We start from the raw sequence: 20,094 nt of genomic DNA, 5'->3' as shown, positions 1-20,094 counted from the left end.
TGCGTAAATGAAAGTGTATAAAACTTGAACTTTCATATAGTAAAGTACACATTCCAAGTATCCGTATCCAATTGGTGTCGATAACGATTGAACCAATTTCAATACATAATGGAAACCCGAAGATACAATACACACAAGATAAAATTACTTAAACTCATTATAAACCGACACATAAAGCCTTGTGTCCATATCTATTCATAAGTGTATCAAAGCTATGCCCCAATAGCTCCTTGAAGCGGCTAAACTTCACACTTACATAGGTAGATCTCTAAAATACATGCTACTGTGAAAAGCATAAACAAGAGACCTATTAAGTTATACAACCTCCTTATACAACACAGTTATAGAACTATAAACTTAGGATGAATAAAAGTTCTACAATCATCTAAATGAAGAAATTAATCTTATTGAACTTAAGACCCAACGTCATATTGGGCGTTAAGTTAAGATTCCCTCATTCGTGATTCTCGAGGGGCTCCAATCCTAAACCGATTGCCATCCTCTTTACATTATCTCTAGCCAAGGCCTTTGTAAAACAATCCGCTAGATTATACGTTGTACGTACATAGTCAACAGTGATTACACTATCCTTGATAAGTCCTTGGATGTAGCTATGCCGCACACCAATGTGTCTTGACTTACCATTATAGACTTGACTATATGCTCTTGCCAAAGCAGCATCGTTATCACAATGAATCGCTATGGGCGATATCGGTTTTGGCAACAAAGGAATCTCAATCATGAGATTCTTCAACCACTCCGCCTCTTTGCTTGCGGAAGATAAAGCAATGAATTCCGAAGTCATGGAGGAATCCGCTATGCAAGTTTGTTTCTTGGAAGCCCAAGATATAGCACCTCCCCCAAGTAGAAATACCCATCCACTTGTAGAAGAGTGATCCTCTTTATTAGAGATCCAACTTGCATCCGAATACCCTTCTAAAACCGAAGGATATCCACTGTAGGATAAACCATAGTCCTTGGTTTTTCCTAAATACCTTAAACACGACGAATAGCTTGCCAATGTTGTACACTAGGATTACTAGTATACCTACTAAGTTTGCCTACCGCAAATGCGATATCCGGCCTAGTACTCGTCATAGCATACATCAAACATCCAATCACCCTTGAATACTCAAGTTGAGATACAGCACTACCTCATTAGGTAGTAATTTCTCACTAGGTCCATTGGAGTTGACACAAAAGAGCAACCACTAACATCGAATTTCTTAAGAACCTTTTCGATGTAGTGAGATTGAGACAAACTCAATTTACCTTTGCTTCTTTTAATTCTAATTCCTAGAATGACATCCGCCTCCCCCAAATCTTTCATTGAGAACTTAGACGATAGAAAAGATTTAGTCCACTCAACTTGGGATAAATCAGTTCCAAAAATTAGCATGTCATCTACATATAAGCAAATCATACACCATGACCATTGTCATCAAATTTGCTATATACACACTTGTCTGAATTGTTCAATTTGAATCCGTTAGACAACACTACCTCATCAAATTTTTGATGCCATTGCTTAGGTGCTTGTTTTAGCCCATACAAAGATCTAATTAGTTTGCAAACTTTTTGTTCTTGACCTTTGACAACGAAACCAACCGGTTGTCTCATGTAAACCTCCTCATCTAATTCTCCATACAAGAACGCAGTCTTGACATCCATTTGATGGATCACAAGATTATGAATTGCTGCAGGGCAATCAATAATCTTATAGTGGAGATTCGAGCTACAGGTGCATATGTATCGAAATAATCGATACCCGGCTTTTGAGAAAAGCCTTGTGCCACTAACCGGGCTTTGAACTTGTCAATAGTTCCATCGATTTTCATTTTCTTCTTGAAAATCCATTTGCACCCTATTGGTTTACATTTAGGAGGTAGTCCGCTAAAACCCATGTGTTATTCCCCATGATTGAGTCCATTTCATCATCAATAGCTTCTTTCCAAAATGAAGCATCTTGAGATTGCATGGCCTCATCATATGTTAAAGGATCCCCTTCCACATTATAGACATATGGAAATTTAGTCAAAACACTATCTCTTGATCCTTCAACCAAATATACATGAAAATCCGGGCCAAAAGATTTCTCTTTCCTAACCCGTTTACTTCTCCTTGGTTGAGTTGATGTAGATGCAACATTTTCATCTAGAATTTGTTCATCTAACTCATGATCATCATTTTGATCAATCTCTTGAATTTCGGTACTTGGAGTTATATCCTTTGGTCTAGGAACCGATGAATATCTATTTTCATCAAAAATTGCATCCCTTGACTCCACAATAGTGTGAACCGACCAAAAGTCGTTTTGTTCTATAACATAGAACCTATAGGATTTGCTATGAGAAGCATATCCTATAAAGATGCATTCAACTCCTCTTTCACCTAACTTTTTACGTTTAGGTTCCGGCACTTTCACTATTGCCCTACATCCCCAAACTCTAATGTAACTTAGATTTGGTTTTCTTTTGTACCATAATTCATAAGGGGTAACTTGTTCTTTTTCATAGGAACAGATTCAAGATGTAACAAGCGGTTAAAACCGCTTCACCCCAAAAACCATCACTCAAACCCGAGTAGGATAACATAGAATTTACCATTTCTTGTAAAGTTCTATTTCTTTTTCCGCTACACCATTTTGTTGTGGTGTATAAGCCGCGGTTGTTTCATGTATTATTCCTAAAGCTTGGAAATAACTAGGATTATGAAATTCACCACCTCTATCGGTTCTAAACCGTTTAACCTTGTCACTTAGTTGCAATTCTACTTCATTTTTATAGATCTCAAATTTTTCTAGGGCTTCATCTTTAGTAGACAATAGATATACATAACAAAATCGTGAATGATCATCAATAAATGTTACTATATATTTTTTGTTTCCTAAAGAAGGTGTACTATGAAAATCACAAAGATCACTATGTACCAAATCAAGCAATTTAGTATCTCTTTCCACATTATTAGGGAAAGAACACCTAGTTATTTTGGTAAGCATGCATGTTTACACTTCTCAATACTTGGATCAAAAGCAGGAATTAAATCATCCTTAGCCATAGAATATAATTTTCTATAATTAACATGACCAAGTCTTAAATGCCAAAGAGAAGAATTATCATTAATAACACACACATTGTTCACTAAAGCATTTGAAATGCTGAGTTTAAACATACCATTACACAAATAACCAAGTCCAACAAACAAACCACCCTTAGATAATATAAATTTGTCCGACTCAAAAACCATTTTAAAACCTATTCGATTCAAGATAGCTCCTGACACTAGATTACGCCTAAGTTCCGGAGCAAATACAACATCTCTTAACACTAGAGATTTGCCGGAACTAAAGACCAACTCTACTTGTCCTACACCAAGAACTTGAGCTGTAGAGTCATTCCCCATGTATAGAACTTCTCCATTGTCCACCTCCTTGAAGGTTTTGAATGAAGATCGCTCCTTGCACACATGCCTTGAAGCTCCTGAATCGATGTACCATGAACAATCATCCTGTACACAAAAGATTTCAGAAATCATACACATATAATTCAAACTCGAATTACATGAAAGTTGTGTACAAGTACCTTGTTTGGCTTGGGATTGGCTAGACTCGCCTTTCCCTCCACCTTGCTCATTCTTTTTGTTCATTTTCCTCTTCCATAGGAAGCAATCCTTTTTGAAGTGTCCGGGCTTGCCACACTCCCAACAACCACGTTGTTGAACACCTCCACCATTCTTAGGCTTCTTAAAGTTGTTGCCTTTGGTGAAATTATTAGCCCTCTTCTTAGGATTTGAGTCTTTGAACTTTCCATCCTCCACCATGTTAATGGTAGAAGAATTAGGATTTACCTCCTTTTGTCCATCTTGAACCCGAATGCCCTCTTCAATCCGAAGATGAGCACCCAATTGTTCCACATTTATATCATCTTTCCTATGTTTAAGAGTATTTCTAACATCCTTCCAACTTGGTGGTAATTTGTCTATTATTGAAGATAAAATAAAAGTTTCATCCATACTAATATTGTGTTGTTTAAAACTTCCTAAAATCCTTTGAATTTCATGGAATTGCTCCATCACAGGCCTTGTTTCATTCATCTTAAAGTTATTGAAATTACTAAGAACTTCTTACTAGATGCATCTTCGGCCATGTATTTTGACTCAAGGTCATCCCAAAGCATTTTAGCGGATTCATAAAATTGATAAACATCAAATAAAGTGTCAGACATACCGTTTAAAATGTGACCACGACATATATAATCATCGTTCTCCCACTTGTTCCTTCTCCTTGAGGCCTCCAAAGTTTCATCTTCCACAAACTCGGGTTTTGGATACTCAAAACATATGCCACCGAAAGAGAAGTGAGAAGAAAATGCATCTTCTTTTGCCATCTACGGAATCCCACACCCTCAAACTTTTCAAGTTTCTGAAAATTCGAAGTCATTTCACGTACCGTAGCCATCTTCAAGAAATATCACTTTTGGATTGTTAGAACTAGATTAAGGGTGAAGAAGATGAATACTATGAATGATGAATCTTCTAGGCGTGTGTAGACACTTTCCCAAAAGTGATATTCCGACCCTATACGAAGCACGGGTTGCACGGAATTCAATTTCGAGATACAAAGAAGAACAACAAGAGTCACGCTCGTATGAATCTTGTCAAAATGAGAATAAGTTTGTGTAATTTTGTTTGATGATCAAACGTATAAAAAGACTTGAGAGAGAATGCTTTTAGAGAGAAATATTATCTGAAATCTGTCTCTTTCATCTGTGGAAAACCACTTTTATGCACGTACAACACAAAGATAACCGTCAAAACCATTCGCTGCACACAAAGCCACGCTGAAGACAGGCTCTCGTTGCGAGCCGCGACAGAGCTCGCGAGTCGCGAGCGAGCCTGTCGCGAGTCGCGACGAGCCTTCGCGAGTCGCGAAGCTTTGCAGCCCACGCCTGCTGCTTGCGGCGAGCATCGTGAAGCCTGCTGCTTGTGCGAGTATACATGCTACTGCTTTGCTGCACCATGCTTAGCTATAACCACCAAGCATAATGCATTATACATAATGATTCAAGTAACATTTGAACTTGTTTGCGGTTTCTTTATTCCTTCAAATCTTATTGTTTACTACACCATAAACAATCTACGTGTATATTTAACGTAACTTGAACAACGACACCTTAACCAAGTTATTCAAGTTATACGTTACATGAACTCAATCAACCAAATACTCTAAATTATCCAACACCTTTGACGCAAAATTAGCTTTCATAATTTGCGTCGAACATTGATTGGGGTCCGACGCATGTATATCTTGCACCCATTTGCTTTAATTTTCTGTGTTGAATGCGTGATACATTCGACGCATAAAGCATTTGCTTCAGACGCCTTAAATGTCTGACGTAAATGATGCCCTCTTCCACTCTTGCGTCAATTGACCTGTTATGCGACGTAATTCAGGAAACGCAAATCAACGTTTTTCTACTAGTGTGAAGAAGGGGTAGGGGAGAAGGTTAGAGAGAAAACTAGGTTTAGGGAGATGGGGCAGTTACGTAATTGTTTTAAAAAAACTCACACATATAATTGTTTTACTTATTTCAGTTTGAATGAAGTATATAAAAAAATCAACATATAATTGTTTTCAATGATACAACCTTTCACCAATTAATTTTTAATACGGTTTTCTCACCAAATACCCTTGGCAAAAAAAATTATTCACCAAATACCCCAACTTTTTTCAAAATTCACCAGATACCCCTAACTTAAAAAATATTTACTAGATACCCCAAATTTTTTTTTAAAATGACAAATAATGCCCTTAATGACTAACGGCGGTTAACTCCATTAGTCATTAGTGTTAATTGATCCTAAAAAATTCTAATTAACTTAAAAATCTTAAAAACCTAACTAACCTAACCTCCTTTCTCTCTCCCCTAACCCACCACCCCCCAACAACCCCAGCCCCACCAGCTCCAAGCCCCTCCCTTGCAGCTCCCCCCTCCCCACCACCCCAGTAGACCCCATCCCATCCTCCACTCCTCATCAACCCCGCCAGTCCCTTCCCCTCCCCTGGCAGCCAGCACCCCCGCCCCTCCCCCACCCCTGCGCGCCTAACCCTCGCAACCCTAACCCCCACCCCTCCTCCACCCCCGCGCGCCTAACCCTCACAACCCTAACCCCCACCCCTCCCTCTCCCCCACCCCTGCGCGCCTAACCCCCACCCCCGCGCCCCCCTTTCATTTCGGCACCTCTAATCCTACCCCCATAGAACTTGCTGCAATTTTTGGAGATGGAAATGCGACGGTGGTTGCAATTTTGGGCGATTAATTACGACGGTGGGCTGCAAGGGTTAGGCGCACGGGGGTGGGGGAGGGTGTTGGGCTGCCGTGGATGAGGCATGTGTGAGGGAGGGGGGCTGCAGGGGTTGGGACTTCGGGGGATGGGGGAGGGGAGTCTGCTGGGGTGTTGGGGGAGGGGGTGTGCTGGGGTGGTGGGGAGGGTGGGGTCTGTTGGGGTGGTGCTGGGCTAGGGGGGTTGTTAGGGGGAGGGGGTGGGGGTGATGGGTTAGGAGAGAGAGGGGGTTAGGGTTAGTTAGGGTTAGGATTAGTTAGGATTAATTAGGTTGACTTAGGGTAATTAGTTGACTTAGGGAAAACTTCTAGATAAATACTAACGGAGACTAACGTCCGTCAATTTTTGGGGTATTTGGTGAATATTTTTAAAAGTTAGGGGTATCTGGTGAATTTTGAAAAAAGTTGGGGTATTTGGTGAATAATTTTTTTTGTCAGGGGTATTTGGTGAAATAACCGTTTTTAATAAGTCAACTTTTTCAATTATTGTTGAATAATACAACCTTTTGGGGTATTTGTTTTTAATAGGCTTTGGTGTGTTGATAATCAGTTTTTTTGGCAAGCCACATTTCCTAGTTCGTCCATTTTTTCCTAGTTCGTCCATTTTTTCCTTTCCTTGCCTCCACACCTCTACTTATATGGTTAAGAGTTAATATTTTACACAATTTTAAGTCATTTTGACTCACTGGAAGTAGATAGGTAATAAAGGTTGAATTATTACCTTAAGGAATAATTGAAATGTTGGTTTATTAAAAATTAATCTGTAAAAAATTGTATTATTAGAAACAATTATACCTTAAGTTAATTGTATAGAAATTGATGGTAAGGCATCGTGGTTTTTATTTTATTTAATTCTTAAAAGAAAATGTTAAAGACAACAAAAAGATAAAAGAAATAAAAAAGAAGAAGATGAAGTATGTATCCCTAATTCTTTGTTTCTCTCTCTAGATTCATCCATTCCACCTTTCCATCTAAAAAGTTAACGAATTATCCCACTTAATTTTCCCCCAATTTGATTGACGTTACAGATAAAGAAGATTGCGGGTAAATTAAACTTCTTTTAACGAGATCGGAAAGTCGGATCCTCCCAAAATCTAAAGGTTTGTTCACGCGTAATTTTAACTATAACTTCTGAAATTTTCAAATTTGGAACATTTTACATGATGTAAGAACAAATGCTTGAGCCTGATGATCATACACATAATTGAGCAAAAAATCCAGATTTCATTACTTTAATTATTACTTTGTTAAGCTTACAAAACACTCAGATTTTTTGGGGTTTTTGATTGTAGATGATTGATTTTATTAGGGTTTATAATAGAAACTGAATTTGATGTTCATCGTTTCTTTTTCCGTTGTTTTGGATTTAGGGGAGAGAGAAGAAAAGAGTGGTTGATTATTATAAGAAGAGAATTGGAAGGATGAGTCAGGTATTTGAAGGGTACGAACGTCAATATTGTGAAATTTCGGCGAATTTGACTCGGAAATGTGCCTCTACTGGTCTTCTCAATGGAGGTGATTCCTAAATTTTCTGTATTGGTTTTTGGTTATGTGAATGTATTCTTGTCTTGATGGTGATTAATTCAGTGATTCGAATTATCTAAAATGACTTAATGAGTAATTTGAGATTGAATTTCGAGGCTCGCAGCATTCGTTGAATAGGCAGATGCTTTGTGTTTGTTTAATTTGAGTTATTGTTGGCTTTGTCCTTGTATGATGGAGTTCATTCATATACACCCGGGTGTACCACTAATTTCATTTGGAACTTTTGTTTTTAGTAATTTTGCTCATTTCGATGATTTCAAATGAGCAATGAGTAAAAGGGTGTACCATTAGCCCAGGTGTATGATAATATTTGTATCGTACGGTGAGTGGTTTAGGGCGGAGGTGGATCTATCTCGTTAGAAAAAGAGCTGAACGTGTGATTGTTCGCCTCACTTTTCTTTGTTGGTTTCAAGAAAGGGCATGAATGCTGGATAATACTCATAATTACTGGAACATGTCTTGATTCTTAGCTCATCCTTTTTTTTTTGATTGAAGTAATCTTTAGCTTCTTTTATCATTACTAAATCAAACTTAATGAAGCTTGTGTGTCATGCTTGCCAAATTGCTATGTTTTCGGTTTGGGGGTTGTAGAAATGACCTTGTAGCTTGAGCAGAAGGGAGGTAGCAGCTGGTAGGTTTCGCTCATTATAGGACTTGACTGACCTATTATAGAAACAACCCTTCCACCAGGCGCAGTCAGATACCTAAGGGCCAAAATGATTAGAAGTATGTACTCAAAATTTCCTTATCAATGGTGTGGCTTACAGGCTTTTCTTTCCAAGAGGAAATCCTACCCCTTGAAAGTTTGTGGCCTTACTCTGGCTTTGTATAAGACAGTATATTTGTATATGTGATGTTGTTTATATGGATTATTCTAGGAATATGTCAAGCATCTTGACTTATTATTACTTGATCATATAATTAGGAAAGCGTACTTGTGAGGAATTAGGAATTGTATGTAAAAAGTTGCAAAGGTTCCCTAGTAATCCTAGATCTATCCTATAGTTTCCAAACTCTAGTAGTCTACATGAATTAGAAGGGCTATGGATCGCTATATAACGGTGTTTGCGAAAGAGCTATGATGAATTAATTAGTACTTAAGAAGTCTGTTGTTTTTGCGTCGTTTGTTCTCAAAGTAGTAATGTTGAATTGTAGCTGCCTCTCTATTTCTCTTAGAAAGTAGGTCTTTTTGGGATGTTTGAAGAAGTTTCTAATAGTTGTTGCCTTTCTTGGCTCACTTGGGAAGCTGTTTATCTGGCGAGACTAACTTGTCAAGTCTTTTTGCTTCAAAACATGAGGGGTTTTTATGGCGGGTTTTGGAAAAGGAGCTACATGTTCTGTGTTACAGTGGATCTGAATTCTGATTATCTTATCCTTGATGTACGTATCAAAATGGGGACTGCTGTCACAGAGTTGAGAACATTTTTTCTTCTGGCGGGAAAGCATGATTAGGATTCATTAATCACATCCATAACATTGTTGTCTACAACTGAATCTACTCCTTCGAGGACCTCTTTAATCCACACTCTATTATACGGAAAACTATAGCTAAGTTTAGCTAGACAATGGGCTACCAGATTGCCTTCCCACTTCACATGGGAATAAGAACAAGAGGAGAAAAATATAATGATGACTATCTTTATCCAAAGCAGAACAATTGTCAGAAAGTTATTTGATAAAAAGCCAGAATGAACTTGATCATGTCGGCTGATCCTGCAAAATTTTCCAGTTCACACTCTTTCTAGTCTGCTAAATCTGTACAAAAAGAATATAATATATATGAAAGGCCCCAATATCTTAAACATACCTTTTTGTTTAGAAAGATATCTAGAGGTCCTGCGCAGTATATGTTTTTTCTCTTGTGGGAACTTGATAAAAGTTGGTAGCTGTACTAGACAAAATTTGTTTTAATAATGAATATTGAGTGAGTTTCATTCACAACCCTTTAAAAATTTGCATCCTAATTAACAACATACTCAGTCTAACAGTGTTGCATGACAGTTCTACTTCTCTGCATTTCTGAAGGGTTGAATGGCACTTGCCTCCGAATCATATTTGTTTAATTGAGTCAACGTTGTCTACGGTGATTACTTGGCTACGTGCCTTACAACCTTCATTTTTGCTTAAGTGTTCTTATCTAGTGTTGCTTTGCAGAGCAGAAGAAGCAGAAAATATCTGAAATCAAAAGTGGGCTTGATGAAGCAGAAGCATTGGTATTGTATAAGCTCTTTTCTGTTGCAATACTTCTTTATAAATGTTAATCATTAAGTCAACCCTTTGCAAGTTGTGGTTACAAGTATCAGTTATGTTTTGAATATAACCAGATCCGGAAAATGGACCTCGAGGCAAGAACTTTACAGCCGAACACGAAGGCTATGGTCCTTGCCAAGCTTAGAGAGTATAAGAATGACCTCAACAACCTGAAATCCGAGGTCAAGAGACTCTCTTCTACTGATAGCCAAGCTGCTCGAGATGCATTGCTGGAATCTGGTATGGCAGATGCACTGATGGTAAGTGCGATATCGTTTTTCTGCTTATCCTTATGGTGAAGAGCTGAAGCCAATCTATTAGATGTTTAATGAGTGGATTCGTAAGAGAAACTTGGCAATTATCAAATGTGACTGCATATATGAATCTTGCGAGTCATCTCATTTGGTTGTGTTCGCTTACATGATGACCAGGCTTCTGCTGATCAAAGAGGACGGTTGTTGATGTCTACAGAGAGATTGAATCAGTCCTCTGACAGGGTTAGGCAGAGCAGAATGACAATGCAGGAAACTGAAGCTATTGGGGTCTCTATACTTGAAGATTTGCATCAGCAACGCCAATCACTTTTGCATGCTCATAATACAGTAAGTGTCTCCATCTCCTTAATCAAGCAACATTAATCTTTTTTATATTCTTTGGAAATTACTAAGATTTAATAATGTTTCATTAGCCATGCATCTTTAATGTTTTTGTGAAATGGATTTGATCAAGCTAGTTTTGGAGTATGGCTAATCAAATTTCTTTTCTCTTTTACCCAGCTTCATGGGGTTGATGAGAATGTTGGCAGAAGCAAGAAAATTCTGACTTCAATGTCAAGGAGAATGAACCGTAACAAATGGATTATTGGTTCTATCATAGCTGTACTGGTGCTTGCAGTTATTTTGATCCTTTACTTCAAGTTGCGCCATTAGTTTGTCAACTCTGTCAAAAATATAAAGAACTCGGGCAACTTGTCCTGCTGGTGGTTCGATGTCCATGATCTTTTGGTGTGATTAATCATTGTTGCTAAGTTACTTTGTTCATCAATTAATATTTCTTTCTTATGCCACTTCACATTCTTTGGCCAAGTTTTAGATAGCCTGGTGTGTCAAGGTTTGCCCTTAAATGAGTTAAATCTCATGTCTGTCAGTACCGAATTACTTGTGTAAATGTTTGCACTTGAATCTCAATGTTTTTGGGTGATTTAACTACTGTTGTTTTCACAACACTAATTGCCTTCAGTATACAACTTTCTCCTTTCTACTGTCAAATTAAATGTGCTGCCTAAATTGATTTGGCCCAAGCGTCAAGGAGAGTTCCATTCTCGCCGGTCTTTTCCTGGACTCCAAAAAAATTGAACACTGGGAAGACTTGAGCGTGCTAACAAATACTGGAGCTAGATTAAGAGAAATTCTTAGAGGAGCTAGATCAAGAGATTTCTAATGGAAGTATTCTCTCAAGAATGTAGTCTCTGGCATTGCTATCTGTCTAGTGGGTATTATAGACCACTGGTAGTCGTAGGAGATATTCATGCTTGTAGGTTTTTAACCTGTGTTGGAAATGACTGTCTACGACTACCAGTGATCTATAATACCCACTAGACAGATAGCAATGCTTAGGAGAGCCTTAAACAATTTTAAAACTGTGAGTGATCGCTTCACTTGAAATTCGCTGAAGTGCATACCCTAAAAAAAGTATTCTAACGGTTTGGTTAGTGGTGGTAATGGTAATGTAATTTAGAGGGTGTTTGATATGGAAAACGTAAACGGAATGGAAAGGATTTGGATAAGGAGTGGAAATGGAAATAATAACCGTTATCTTTAATTGTTGTTTGGTATCTTAGTGGAATGGAAACAATTGAGAGGATTATGATTGAGGAAGGAAACGTGATTTGTTTCCACTAGTTTGATAAGGGTAAAAAATGGGGCGATTATGTTTCCCCTTGGAAACGGTATTTGTTACTTAACACTCATATCAAACAATTAGAAATGGAAACACTTATTTGAATCCGTTTCCTACATCAAAAAATTTCATACCAAACACCCTCTTAGTGTAAATATGTAAAGAAGTTCTCATGTCAATGGCCATGGTAATGAAACTTCATTACAAAATATTAGTTTTTCTATGCAAATTTCTATTACTATCCAATATCACCTTCCTAAGTGGTAATGGATATAATGTGATTTTCGGAAGAAAATGGATTTTTTGGGATCAAGTAGAATTACCATGGGTAATTGTGTGAGAAGTTCTTTACAAATTTACACTATGATGCATTATTATTACCTCCATTTACGACATTTAGCCAAACAGGCCATAAGTGGATATAGCATATTGCCAACAATTTGTATTGGTGACCTGAACACCCGTTTATAAGTCATACCAATCTTATAATCTTATCTAACTCCGTTAATAGGTCACTTCTAGTCAAAAATGTTGTTTTTATTGATTGAACTAATTTACATTTAATTACTTTTGTTGATTAAAACTGATTTTACTACTAACAATTTATATTACAGATTGAAACTGATTTCTATTTTTGTTCAGTTTATCGAATCTCTATTATATAAGGCAACACATGGGGGACACCAAAAAATAGAAAAAGAAAAAAAAATAGAATATAACTAACTCTTTCATTTTGAATGAAAAAAGAGGAGAAAAGTAGAACATTTAAACTGAACATCAGTTTTTTGAGAAAATAAAATGTAAAGATAATTTTTCTACCCAATTAAGTTTATTTTCTACTTCATTTGTTATCACACGTTATCGCACGTATTGCGTGCATGTAAGACTAGTTGTTAACTAATGAAAGCTAGAATAAAGTATTAAACTAAGCAAAAACCTGATTTTGCTGATTGAAATTGATTTTGCTGATAAAAATTCATTTTTATTGGCCAGCATCAGTAGGAAGCACTGGAGCACGACCTTCACACCCAAGTTTTAACATAAACTGAAAGATACAGATCTAATCTAACTATCATAGGAGATAAGTTTAATGCTAGTATCCTTTTCCATTGGAAGATACAGAACAGCTGATCACTATGCGCCCTTTACAACAATAATAGGAAAATAAAAGGAGAAAAAAAGAACTTTTCATTCAACCTTTAAAGTTGGAATTCCAACTTCATGCAGCACTTGGAGAATGACGAATAGAGTTGATGTATAAGTACAAGCTTTGCCTACCACCCACCTCCTGGCAAAGGCTTAAGGGCTTAAGGCAGCTCCATCCACAAGGAGCTTACGAGAGAACAGATGTTGGAGATGGAAGTTCCCATGTTCACATCAATAAGCTCGCGAAAAAGATGCTTACAAAAGTAGAAGCCCACAAGCTATTGAGAGCAATCACGAATCCATGCCAGTTTTCTCTCATATGAACATGAATGATGAAGGAGCTCAAGCACTGAGATTTGCAGGAAACAATTATGGCGGCAACAGCAGTGATCCATCAGGAGGAGGGTTTTCCTCAAATGTGTCGTCAAGAAGTGTCATCTTCAGGAGATGAATTACGATCATCTTCATCTTCCTCATCAATGTCAGCAGATGGATCTCCATTAAGATCTACAGTCACACCATTCAGCTTTCTCACGAACTGTCCACGCACACGAGGCCTTCTCTCAGCAAGCTTCTTGCGGTTCACATACCTAATCTTTTTATCGAAACACCTCTCCTTCCTTTTTTGCCTGAATTTAATCAAAGCAGCCTCTCTCCGGTCAACTTTGCTTAATTTAGCTTCACTTGAAGATGAATTGCCAAATGACGTCAGTTGGTGGTTAGCAGGCGATTGACCCTGTCCCTGTGGTAAGCATACACCCACTGGGTAGTAAGGAAATGGTGCCATCCCAGGTAAATGAGATGGGCAATGCGGGAGATGGTTATAGTGAGACATCACGGTTGATGTACCATGGTTTTGAAGATCCTTCTGATGTACATGTGTTGACGAAGGCATCATAAATTGATTCATGACTCCTGCCATGAAGTAAGGATAAGCAGCATGTGTTGCCAAAGTTGAGACATCAAAATGCGTCCCATTTTTCGGCTGCACGTGCACCTCAGATAAGCCTTCATCGCTAGATTTATTTAGCATGAATTCCACAGCTACAGGAGGGGTGCATGACCTTTCCACGGAAGTGGAATCAGGTACACTAGTACTGCTAGGGAAGTCTTCTCCATGTGAGTTGTTTTCCCATGTGTCTCCATTTTCATATCTCATATTGCCATTGTTTAAATGCTCATTCCAAGTATCTGATACATCATCTGGTCTTGAAGGTTGAGCAGCATAACCTTCAACATCAATAACTGCTTGGCAATTGCTCTTGATTGAGCCTGATTTGACATATGTGAAGAATGCAGAACATTCACCGATCTTCAGCTCACTCTTTTTTGGAAATGGAGCAAATTGACCTGACCATGCATAAGATTCTCTCAAAGGGATCAGTGTAGTTGAATGAATGACAAATACTGATTATGCACTTGGGAGAAATAAGGTCTACATAATGTACATATACAAAGCTCTAAACAATTAATATTTTAAAAATAACCCCTACATTGCTCAGATAAAGAAATAGATATTTATTCATGGCTTTCTAAATTTTCTTTAAAATGGCTTACTTGAGTCGTATCTCAATGTTAATAGTTACAGTTACAGCAGCAGCACAACCATATTAATGCAGTGTGGCAAAAAAGCAGCTTTAAATCATAAGAAAGAAAACAATTTCAAACATAAAGCAGCTTGCCTGTTCGGCGGTCACTCAGTGCTGGTACAGCAGGCTGACAATCCAAAGAATATCTTGGCACAGCTTCTGAAGTGAATTTATTACACTGGGAAGGGAAAATAAGAATAGAAAAAAAGGAACAGTGAGTTACAGAAAAAGAAGAAGAAAAGAAGCAGCAAGTCAAGATATTAATCTTCAAGGTAAAAGATAATATCAGATTTACAACAAGAATTTCATTAACAGAAAAAGGAACTCAACAAAGGATAATCTCAATATAACTAAGAACACTAAGTCAATCAAGCACAGATTCAGACAAAAATATCCTATATAACTTGAAAAATCTATGAAACCAAAGTCCAAGATTACTTCATTCAACATTGAGACTCGGCAAGAGGGTGTGTTTCGGAGAATAGTCACTACTCTTCAACCATAACATCTCATAAACTAGTAAGGTAAACATAATGCCAAAAGTGTTACCTTCTCTTAGACCTAACAAATTAATAAGCTTGTACATATCATGCAGACATGCACCTCATCCCAGAGAAAAAAAAAAGAGTATACCATACAAACTGAGTCATGTCAGAGAAACTCACAAAATTGATAAAGTGGCATGTCGGTGAGAGTTAGGGTTGAAACTTTTCTATGATATGAAAACATTCACCTTCCACAGAATCCTTAATATCCTAGTCACCTTTTCTAGTTACAAATATAGCCACCATGAAATACAAGTACTTGCATATCACATTTTTAGATTGGGAAGCCCTTGTCTTGTCACAAAGATGCAAGTATAAATTTGGTTGTCAATAATAGCTTGCATGGCGCATTTGTATTTCTTGCTTACCATTAATAATAATACAAGTATAAAAATGCAGCTAACTATCTTGGATAAATTCAAGAGCATAAGAGTCTCCTCTACTCAATCAAGGGCTTGAAACTTTCTGCTTTAGCATCAGCAAACAGGATTCACAGTTCATGCGAGAAGAAATAATGTTAACAAGGCTAATGAGAAATAAGAACATCAACAAAGAAAAGCATAAACCAATAACCTTGGCTTCCACAAAATAATAATTGAAAAAAGATTACTAGTATATGTTCATCATCCATAATAAGCTCAGTGTCAAAAGCAAGCTCTTTTTACCATACTGACCTCCTCCTCCTGTTGTACTGTGATACTCATCTCTGGATTAACAGTCCGCCGGGACTTATCATCTGTGTCATCAGAGAACAATGTTGTGCTATTTGTATTAGCATCACTGGGATCTGATTGAGCTAGATCAAAGTCATAATTCACAATATCCTTTTCCGCAAGACCAAGCTGCCAATGTAATAAAAAAAACTCATGTCACTAAATGTTTCATACTGAGAACAGAAAATTCTCAATTTAACCTGACTGAAGTCATAGAAAAAATAATCAAACCGTTAGCACACCAAAAGGTCCTTTATGTTTCTTTTGAACAAAAATCATAGGATGTAGCTATATAGGAACACCAAAAGTCACTAAGAAGCAACTTAGGAAGCATAATATTCGATTCTAACCATTCTTCGCCTCCGCCACATGTGAGTCCACAAATTTAAAAGCTCATTAGTCCGCAATGGCTTCACAAGAAAGTCTGCTGCTCCCAGCCTCAAGCACTTTACAACAAGAGAAACTTCATCTTGTGTTGACATCACTAAGAAAGAGAAGAGGATAAAATTAATAACAAGTCTGTAATTTGGGTTCAAACAATAGATGGGGATGGCAGCAAACATACTGATCACAGGTATACGTTGCAATTCTTTATCCCGCATTATGTACTTCAATAACTTGAACCCCTTTTTCGTAGGAAGATCAACCTCGGAAAGTATAAGATCAATGTCAGACCCCTCCGCATTCAGTGCATCAACAACCTGCCTAGCTGACCTGACTGATGTCACTGTGGGTATGCAGAGACACATAAGAAGACAAGAAAATTCTTTCAAGGAGCCAGTAGATTGAAAACTAAAATGATGTGCAAATAAGAAGACTAAGTCTTTCCAAATTGATACAACTACATCAGGTAATACAAGTCCTACTATTCAAAAAGGAGAAGAGAAAGAAAACCAATACAATGGCACAACCTACCTTCAATGGTTAATAGAAACAAGAATATGCAATATTTGTATTCCTTTAGCAGTTGGTATTACAAGCAAGTTCCATACAATACTTGAAATCTCATCCCAGACAAAGGCAAGAATCCACATCAAGTTAGGGATTAATTTCCCATATGTTTTTAAGTAGCCCCACTAAGTTTCATTTATCATAGGCACAATTTCTTAATCGGAATACTCTGTCCATATCGGTCTTACTTTAGAATATAGCTTATTTTTCATCAAAATTTGTTTCAAGATCCCAAATTAACATTAGTATACAAATTAAGGGAAAGGCATGCTAGATTCATTTAAGGATCTCTATTCTCTTGGTATAAACTATAAAGATTGGGTCTGAATTCCTAAAAGCAGAGTTTCATGTTAGTCCTTTCCATTGTCATCAATTGGTGGTGGTGATCAGAATATGGCCTTCAAATAGGCAGAATTGTGTATGCTAATGACTCAGGATGAGATCCCAAACAACATAAAGATAGTTGCTACAATGGTGGTGACAGATCAGTTCTCTACTATTTCTGGGGTCTTCATCTATCTCTTGAGATCCTACCCCCTACCAGATATGAGATTAACTGACATTAAATCATCTTAGAGTTAGGGACTTTTGGAAAAACTCAGGATTATTCTTATGAGCCAGAGGATTTGTTCCTTACAGAGAAAAGTAGGACAGAAAAGATGAAAGTTAAGTGCTCCAAGCAGGGGTAATGAGTTAAGTGTGTCTTATTAAAGTTGTTCATGATAGGAGAATAAAAGGCTTTATCAAAGAGCTAAAGGATGGGAGTGGAATTATACAAGAAGCAAAGCTAAGGACATTTCTTCCTATCATGAATCCCTTTCCAAAGATGAGGATGTCAATGGTGTTTTTATTAATGGATTGAACAAGATGATAAAGGTTGACTAGATGAACCTTTTGACATTGACAAGCTTAAGAGGATTGTCTTAGTATTAAGGCCAATAATTGTACATCCATGGTGGCTTTAAGGAGATTTTATATTTCAAGTTTATTAGGATGTAATAAACGATGACATATTTAAGTGTTCCATGAGCTTTTTGACACTGAAGTAGCGTATAGGAGCATAAAACTCTACCTCTATCACCTTAATTTCTATGAAAGACGCTTCAATAAGGTTAAAAACTTCCAATCTATCAATTTTTGAGTTCCACGAAGTCTTGAAAAGATCTTTATTTACCACATCATTTCCTGTGCTTTTTATACCCAAGAAACTCATTTCCTATCGTCAGCAAAAAAGTTTTGAAGAAAAAAACTGCACACTACAATGAGAAGGAAATGTTGTCAACAACCAGCGGACAGCTAGATCACAATTCACAACTTATAACTCAAAATCTCAACTCAACCAACTGTCAAATTAGCTACAATTCAGTGGCATATCCAGATCGACCACGGCTGATAGGCTAATGCTGCAAATAAATAAGATGAAAAAAATTAAAGAACATACCCCTAAATAAACCACTTCCACAGGACGAACACTATCTAAGTATCGAGCATAATACAGAAGCTACTGAAACAGCTCCATCACTCATTGCACATACTTCTCACTGATAACGTTTCTATGTTGTAGTCCAACAGTCTCAACAAAAACATCCTCTATATCTCATTATGATCATCTAAATCATCACTGTGGTGTTAAAATTCAGGTGCAACCGTTAAATAGCACAATGGAAGACAGTTTAGCTAACCATTGTACAGCTAAACCAACAATAACCACTCTTTACTCCGTCAAGGAGAATCTCGACTATCTCGATCTCTCCAGCATCTTGCCATGGTAAACAGTCCAATCCACTCAAGCACACTAAAAAGATGGTCAGCTCAAAACCCAAGTACAATCCTGCAGTCCCTCAATCACAACAAGGTACCCATCCTACCTTTAACTTCAATCGAATCTGATCACGCCTTTCATGACCTAAACATCACTCCAATACTCAAAATATCTACATTCAACACAACTTCTCAACACTCCCACAATTTTTGCACCAAGAACTATAAACATAATAATGTCTAAACTAAAGCAGATCCCACAAAGTATACTCCTCCAAATCATTATCCCCATAATCTCAGTACCCTAAATTAGCAATAATTAAAATTTCCCTCTCCACCCAGAAATTAAATAACAACAATTTCAACAACTGGGATTATATAATAATATCTAGCATATATCAAACAGTACAAGTAATAATAAAAACAATCAATTAATCCAAAATTGAAGAAATTACCCTGATAAGAACACTTGCAAAGGAGAGAGAAAACCTCTTGAGAACTCTTGGAATCATTATCACACAACAAAATTCTGACTTTACTTCGATCAATGAACTGATCGTTACTCTTCCCATTGCTGGGACCCACTTCATCATTCTCCATCTTCACCTCAAATTCAACTCCAAAAAAACAAAAAAAAAACCCAATTTTTATCTCACACTTTCCGCCATTAATATCAAAAGGGGAAAAACAAAAATCCAGCAAAAAAAGAAAATTGAAATTGCCTAATACTAATACTAGTAAATTAATTACTATAGAACTTCCATTAAAGCTGCAGAATTGCTAAAAGCTGAGGAGAGAGAGAGTAGAACTGTGAAGATTTTTTCTAGAGAAGCCATTTTCATCATCACCTAATTTCAGCTGAGTTTCTTATTTAATTTTATTTTTTCCATGAGAGAGAAAGAAGAGAAGAGAGGAGAGAGAATGAAGAGGGTAAAATATCAATTATGATATCTCAGAACCAGCAGTATTAGACGGTTGAGATTGAGTTTCAACGACTCATGGACGGCTAGGATTTGTGTAGTGGGACCCAAAAGTGGCGTATATTAGCAAAGGTGCCAAAGTGCCCACTAACCAAGCTCAAAGCAGCGTGTGATGTGAAATGAAGTTTCGCAATCGTAATTATACCACGGGTTTGTTCTCCTCAGCTTATTTTTAGTTCAGTTCAGTTTAGCTCTAGATTATACTTATCACTTTTATTTCTGTGTTCGATTCAGTTGTTTTATGCCGAAGAGAGCAGCCCCATAACATCTCTAGTTTTTTAGTCGCATCATTTGCTTTTTCACATTTACCGAGACGATTCTTTGAATGTTGATATTTCTTATTAGGTGTAAGTAAAAATTATAAAAATTTGATA

General features: G+C 37.2%; 2 protein-coding genes across 4 annotated transcripts; one reads left to right on the top strand and one right to left on the bottom strand.

Moving 5' to 3' along the window:
- Window positions 1-7,225: 7,225 nt before the first annotated feature.
- LOC104894014 (vesicle transport v-SNARE 13) lies at window positions 7,226-11,359 on the top strand. Its single transcript, XM_010680167.4, has 6 exons — window positions 7,226-7,441; window positions 7,712-7,856; window positions 10,041-10,099; window positions 10,211-10,396; window positions 10,568-10,738; window positions 10,913-11,359. Exons 2-6 carry the CDS (start codon window positions 7,763-7,765, stop codon window positions 11,063-11,065), a joined length of 663 nt encoding a protein of 220 aa, XP_010678469.1. The 5' UTR covers window positions 7,226-7,441; window positions 7,712-7,762; the 3' UTR covers window positions 11,066-11,359.
- Window positions 11,360-12,995: 1,636 nt separating this feature from the next.
- Window positions 12,996-19,664, bottom strand: LOC104894013 (two-component response regulator-like APRR1). Of its 3 annotated transcripts, XM_048644313.2 has the most exons (7): window positions 19,491-19,664; window positions 19,196-19,357; window positions 16,594-16,755; window positions 16,379-16,512; window positions 15,981-16,157; window positions 14,864-14,948; window positions 12,996-14,531 (listed from the first exon to the last, which is right to left on the bottom strand). In XM_048644313.2, the coding sequence occupies exons 2-7, from the start codon at window positions 19,338-19,340 to the stop codon at window positions 13,606-13,608; spliced, it is 1,629 nt and encodes a 542-aa protein (XP_048500270.1). In that variant the 5' UTR covers window positions 19,341-19,357; window positions 19,491-19,664; the 3' UTR covers window positions 12,996-13,605. The 3 variants fall into 3 exon arrangements, with proteins under 3 accessions (XP_048500270.1, XP_048500269.1, XP_010678468.1); XM_048644312.2 differs by having other exon boundaries at window positions 19,196-19,664; XM_010680166.4 differs by having other exon boundaries at window positions 15,990-16,157; window positions 19,196-19,662.
- Window positions 19,665-20,094: the final 430 nt, after the last annotated feature.

The sequence above is a fragment of the Beta vulgaris genome, chromosome 5 (assembly GCF_026745355.1).
Source record: "Beta vulgaris subsp. vulgaris cultivar EL10 chromosome 5, EL10.2, whole genome shotgun sequence".
Classification (NCBI taxonomy): domain Eukaryota; kingdom Viridiplantae; phylum Streptophyta; class Magnoliopsida; order Caryophyllales; family Amaranthaceae; genus Beta; species Beta vulgaris.
This window is presented reverse-complemented; position numbering and strand designations above follow the sequence as displayed.

Coding starts and splice junctions, on each gene's coding strand:
- LOC104894014 (XM_010680167.4), top strand. CDS start 7,763: ATGAGTCAGGTATTTGAAGGGTACGAACGTCAATATTGTGAAATTTCG. Junction 10,397..10,567: donor GTATGGCAGATGCACTGATG/GTAAGTGCGATA, acceptor CATGATGACCAG/GCTTCTGCTGATCAAAGAGG. Junction 10,739..10,912: donor TTTTGCATGCTCATAATACA/GTAAGTGTCTCC, acceptor TCTTTTACCCAG/CTTCATGGGGTTGATGAGAA.
- LOC104894013 (XM_048644312.2), bottom strand. CDS start 19,340: ATGGAGAATGATGAAGTGGGTCCCAGCAATGGGAAGAGTAACGATCAG. Junction 16,513..16,593: donor GCAACGTATACCTGTGATCA/GTATGTTTGCTG, acceptor TCTCTTTCTTAG/TGATGTCAACACAAGATGAA. Junction 16,158..16,378: donor TGTGGCGGAGGCGAAGAATG/GTTAGAATCGAA, acceptor TTACATTGGCAG/CTTGGTCTTGCGGAAAAGGA.